A 6,000-nucleotide genomic window follows, 5' to 3' on the forward strand; every position below is an offset into this window, starting at 1 on the left:
TGAGCTGGCTGAATGTGAAACTGTATCTGTGAGCTGGCTGAATGTGAAACTGTATGTGTGAGCAGGCTGAATGTGAAACTGTATGTGTGAGCAGGCTGAATGTGAAACTGTATGTGTGAGCAGGCTGTGAGCAGGCTGAATGTGAAACTGTATGTGTGAGCTGGCTGTGAGCAGGCTGAATGTGAAACTGTATGTGTGAGCAGGCTGAATGTGAAACTGTATGTGTGAGCTGGCTGAATGTGAAACTGTATGTGTGAGCAGGCTGAATGTGAAACTGTATCTGTGAGCTGACTGAATGTGAAACTGTATGTGTGAGCTGGCTGAATGTGAAACTGTATCTGTGAGCAGGCTGAATGTGAAACTGTATCTGTGAGCTGGCTGTGAGCAGGCTGAATGTGAAACTGTATCTGTGAGCAGGCTGAATGTGAAACTGTATCTGTGAGCTGGCTGAATGTGAAACTGTATGTGTGAGCTGGCTGAATGTGAAACTGTATGTGTGAGCAGGCTGAATGTGAAACTGTATCTGTGAGCTGACTGAATGTGAAACTGTATGTGTGAGCTGGCTGTGAGCAGGCTGAATGTGAAACTGTATCTGTGAGCTGACTGTGAGCAGGCTGAATGTGAAACTGTATCTGTGAGCTGACTGAATGTGAAACTGTATGTGTGAGCTGGCTGAATGTGAAACTGTATCTGTGAGCTGGCTGTGAGCAGGCTGAATGTGAAACTGTATGTGTGAGCTGGCTGAATGTGAAACTGTATGTGTGAGCTGGCTGAATGTGAAACTGTATGTGTGAGCTGGCTGAATGTGAAACTGTATGTGTGAGCAGGCTGAATGTGAAACTGTATCTGTGAGCTGACTGAATGTGAAACTGTATGTGTGAGCTGGCTGTGAGCAGGCTGAATGTGAAACTGTATCTGTGAGCTGACTGTGAGCAGGCTGAATGTGAAACTGTATCTGTGAGCTGACTGAATGTGAAACTGTATGTGTGAGCTGGCTGAATGTGAAACTGTATCTGTGAGCTGGCTGAGCTGAGCAGGCTGAATGTGAAACTGTATGTGTGAGCAGGCTGAATGTGAAACTGTATCTGTGAGCTGGCTGAATGTGAAACTGTATGTGTGAGCAGGCTGAATGTGAAACTGTATGTGTGAGCTGGCTGAATGTGAAACTGTATCTGTGAGCTTGCTGTGAGCAGGCTGAATGTGAAACTGTATGTGTGAGCAGGCTGAATGTGAAACTGTATCTGTGAGCTGGCTGAATGTGAAACTGTATGTGTGAGCTGACTGAATGTGAAACTGTATCTGTGAGCTGGCTGAATGTGAAACTGTATGTGTGAGCAGGCTGAATGTGAAACTGTATGTGTGAGCAGGCTGTGAGCAGGCTGAATGTGAAACTGTATGTGTGAGCAGGCTGAATGTGAAACTGTATGTGTGAGCAGGCTGTGAGCAGGCTGAATGTGAAACTGTATGTGTGAGCAGGCTGAATGTGAAACTGTATCTGTGAGCTGGCTGTGAGCAGGCTGAATGTGAAACTGTATGTGTGAGCAGGCTGTGAGCAGGCTGAATGTGAAACTGTATGTGTGAGCAGGCTGAATGTGAAACTGTATGTGTGAGCAGGCTGAATGTGAAACTGTATCTGTGAGCTGACTGAATGTGAAACTGTATGTGTGAGCTGGCTGAATGTGAAACTGTATGTGTGAGCAGGCTGAATGTGAAACTGTATGTGTGAGCAGGCTGAATGTGAAACTGTATCTGTGAGCTGGCTGAATGTGAAACTGTATGTGTGAGCAGGCTGAATGTGAAACTGTATCTGTGAGCAGGCTGAATGTGAAACTGTATCTGTGAGCAGGCTGAATGTGAAACTGTATCTGTGAGCTGACTGAATGTGAAACTGTATCTGTGAGCTGACTGAATGTGAAACTGTATCTGTGAGCTGGCTGAATGTGAAACTGTATCTGTGAGCAGGCTGAATGTGAAACTGTATCTGTGAGCAGGCTGAATGTGAAACTGTATCTGTGAGCTGACTGAATGTGAAACTGTATGTGTGAGCTGGCTGAATGTGAAACTGTATCTGTGAGCTGGCTGAATGTGAAACTGTATCTGTGAGCTGGCTGTGAGCAGGCTGAATGTGAAACTGTATCTGTGAGCTGACTGTGAGCAGGCTGAATGTGAAACTGTATGTGTGAGCTGGCTGTGAGCAGGCTGAATGTGAAACTGTATCTGTGAGCTGACTGTGAGCAGGCTGAATGTGAAACTGTATCTGTGAGCTGACTGAATGTGAAACTGTATGTGTGAGCTGGCTGAATGTGAAACTGTATCTGTGAGCTGGCTGTGAGCAGGCTGAATGTGAAACTGTATGTGTGAGCTGGCTGAATGTGAAACTGTATGTGTGAGCAGACTGAATGTGAAACTGTATCTGTGAGCTGGCTGAATGTGAAACTGTATGTGTGAGCTGGCTGAATGTGAAACTGTATGTGTGAGCAGGCTGAATGTGAAACTGTATGTGTGAGCAGGCTGAATGTGAAACTGTATGTGTGAGCTGGCTGTGAGCAGGCTGAATGTGAAACTGTATCTGTGAGCTGACTGAATGTGAAACTGTATGTGTGAGCTGGCTGAATGTGAAACTGTATCTGTGAGCTGACTGTGAGCAGGCTGAATGTGAAACTGTATCTGTGAGCTGGCTGAATGTGAAACTGTATGTGTGAGCAGGCTGAATGTGAAACTGTATGTGTGAGCAGGCTGAATGTGAAACTGTATCTGTGAGCTGACTGAATGTGAAACTGTATGTGTGAGCTGGCTGTGAGCAGGCTGAATGTGAAACTGTATCTGTGAGCTGACTGTGAGCAGGCTGAATGTGAAACTGTATCTGTGAGCTGACTGAATGTGAAACTGTATGTGTGAGCTGGCTGAATGTGAAACTGTATCTGTGAGCTGGCTGTGAGCAGGCTGAATGTGAAACTGTATGTGTGAGCTGGCTGAATGTGAAACTGTATGTGTGAGCTGGCTGAATGTGAAACTGTATGTGTGAGCTGGCTGAATGTGAAACTGTATGTGTGAGCAGGCTGAATGTGAAACTGTATCTGTGAGCTGAATGAATGTGAAACTGTATGTGTGAGCTGGCTGTGAGCAGGCTGAATGTGAAACTGTATCTGTGAGCTGACTGTGAGCAGGCTGAATGTGAAACTGTATCTGTGAGCTGACTGAATGTGAAACTGTATGTGTGAGCTGGCTGAATGTGAAACTGTATCTGTGAGCTGGCTGTGAGCAGGCTGAATGTGAAACTGTATGTGTGAGCAGGCTGAATGTGAAACTGTATCTGTGAGCTGGCTGAATGTGAAACTGTATGTGTGAGCAGGCTGAATGTGAAACTGTATCTGTGAGCAGGCTGTGAGCAGGCTGAATGTGAAACTGTATGTGTGAGCAGGCTGTGAGCAGGCTGAATGTGAAACTGTATGTGTGAGCAGGCTGAATGTGAAACTGTATCTGTGAGCTGGCTGTGAGCAGGCTGAATGTGAAACTGTATGTGTGAGCAGGCTGAATGTGAAACTGTATCTGTGAGCTGGCTGAATGTGAAACTGTATGTGTGAGCAGGCTGAATGTGAAACTGTATCTGTGAGCTGGCTGAATGTGAAACTGTATGTGTGAGCAGGCTGAATGTGAAACTGTATGTGTGAGCAGGCTGTGAGCAGGCTGAATGTGAAACTGTATGTGTGAGCAGGCTGAATGTGAAACTGTATGTGTGAGCTGGCTGAATGTGAAACTGTATCTGTGAGCTGACTGAATGTGAAACTGTATCTGTGAGCTGACTGAATGTGAAACTGTATCTGTGAGCTGGCTGAATGTGAAACTGTATCTGTGAGCAGGCTGAATGTGAAACTGTATCTGTGAGCTGACTGAATGTGAAACTGTATCTGTGAGCTGACTGAATGTGAAACTGTATCTGTGAGCAGGCTGAATGTGAAACTGTATCTGTGAGCAGGCTGAATGTGAAACTGTATCTGTGAGCTGACTGAATGTGAAACTGTATGTGTGAGCTGGCTGAATGTGAAACTGTATCTGTGAGCTGGCTGAATGTGAAACTGTATCTGTGAGCTGGCTGTGAGCAGGCTGAATGTGAAACTGTATCTGTGAGCTGACTGTGAGCAGGCTGAATGTGAAACTGTATGTGTGAGCTGGCTGTGAGCAGGCTGAATGTGAAACTGTATCTGTGAGCTGACTGTGAGCAGGCTGAATGTGAAACTGTATCTGTGAGCTGACTGAATGTGAAACTGTATGTGTGAGCTGGCTGAATGTGAAACTGTATCTGTGAGCTGGCTGTGAGCAGGCTGAATGTGAAACTGTATGTGTGAGCTGGCTGAATGTGAAACTGTATCTGTGAGCTGGCTGAATGTGAAACTGTATCTGTGAGCAGGCTGAATGTGAAACTGTATGTGTGAGCTGGCTGAATGTGAAACTGTATCTGTGAGCTGGCTGAATGTGAAACTGTATGTGTGAGCAGGCTGAATGTGAAACTGTATGTGTGAGCTGGCTGAATGTGAAACTGTATGTGTGAGCTGGCTGAATGTGAAACTGTATCTGTGAGCTGGCTGAATGTGAAACTGTATCTGTGAGCTGGCTGAATGTGAAACTGTATGTGTGAGCTGGCTGAATGTGAAACTGTATCTGTGAGCTGGCTGAATGTGAAACTGTATGTGTGAGCTGGCTGAATGTGAAACTGTATGTGTGAGCTGGCTGAATGTGAAACTGTATGTGTGAGCAGGCTGAATGTGAAACTGTATGTGAGAGCAGGCTGAATGTGAAACTGTATGTGTGAGCTGGCTGAATGTGAAACTGTATGTGTGAGCAGGCTGAATGTGAAACTGTATGTGAGAGCAGGCTGAATGTGAAACTGTATGTGTGAGCTGGCTGAATGTGAAACTGTATCTGTGAGCTGGCTGTGAGCTGGCTGAATGTGAAACTGTATGTGTGAGCAGGCTGAATGTGAAACTGTATCTGTGAGCTGGCTGTGAGCTGGCTGAATGTGAAACTGTATCTGTGAGCTGGTTGAATGTCAAGGTGTGTGTCGGTGTGAACGTATTATTTTAAACCTATGTGGTTCAGTCCTAGAGTTAGTGTATACCAATGGTCTGTATTATGTCATGTTCTGTTTTATGTGGACCCCAGGAAGAGTAGCTTCTTCTTGGGGATCCTAATCAATTACTAAATAGTAATGAATGCTATACCTGTGGGCCCAGAGGAGAGACCCGTGCTAATGCTATTGCTATCAGATGCTGTACCTTGTCAGGGGCCTTTCCCTCTGTGTTGCACGTCTCCTTGCCTGCTGGTGTATTCTGGGAGTCGCAGCGTTGCGAGACGGACAGCTTCTTTTTCCGAGGCCGGCCCTTCAGGTTGGGAGCTAGAGGAGAGAGAAAGAGAAACACTGTTGTCAACAGAGTGGAGTCACAGTGGAGTCAGAGACACAGAGACACTGTGGAGTCAGAGACACAGAGACACTGTGGAGTCAGAGACACAGAGACAGTGTGGAGTCAGAGACACAGAAACAGAGACACTGTGGAGTCAGAGACACAGAGACACTGGAGTCAGAGACACAGAGACACTGTGGAGTCAGAGACACAGAGACACAGTGGAGTCAGAGACACAGAGACACAGTGGAGTCAGAGACACAGAGACACTGTGGAGTCAGAGACACAGAGACACTGTGGAGTCAGAGACACAGAGACACTGTGGAGTCAGAGACAATATGGAGTCAGAGACACAGAGACATTGTGGAGTCAGAGACACAGAGACACTGTGGAGTCAGAGACAATATGGAGTCAGAGACACAGAGACACTGAGGAGACAAACACACTGAAACACGCTGAGGAGACAGAAACACACTGAAACACACTGAGGAGACAGGGGGACAGAAACACACTGAGGAGACAGGGGGACAGAAGCACACTGAGGAGACAGGGGGACAGAAGCACACTGAGGAGACAGGGGGACAGAAACACACTGATGAGA

General features: G+C 46.4%; 1 protein-coding gene across 1 annotated transcript in view; it reads right to left on the reverse strand.

The window, feature by feature from the left end:
• The window catches only part of LOC135536599 (AT-rich interactive domain-containing protein 5B-like), a gene marked incomplete at its 5' end in the record, with an annotated part of 46,419 nt that extends 41,027 nt beyond the window's left edge, over positions 1-5,392 (reverse strand). The window contains one exon of the mRNA XM_064962885.1: positions 5,274-5,392. Within this exon, the coding sequence (XP_064818957.1) occupies positions 5,274-5,392 (119 nt within the window). The remainder of the gene's footprint in view (positions 1-5,273) is intronic.
• Between the last annotated feature and the right edge of the window lie 608 nt (positions 5,393-6,000).

Source organism: Oncorhynchus masou, unplaced genomic scaffold (genome assembly GCF_036934945.1).
Source record: "Oncorhynchus masou masou isolate Uvic2021 unplaced genomic scaffold, UVic_Omas_1.1 unplaced_scaffold_642, whole genome shotgun sequence".
NCBI classification, from domain to species: Eukaryota; Metazoa; Chordata; class Actinopteri; order Salmoniformes; family Salmonidae; genus Oncorhynchus; species Oncorhynchus masou.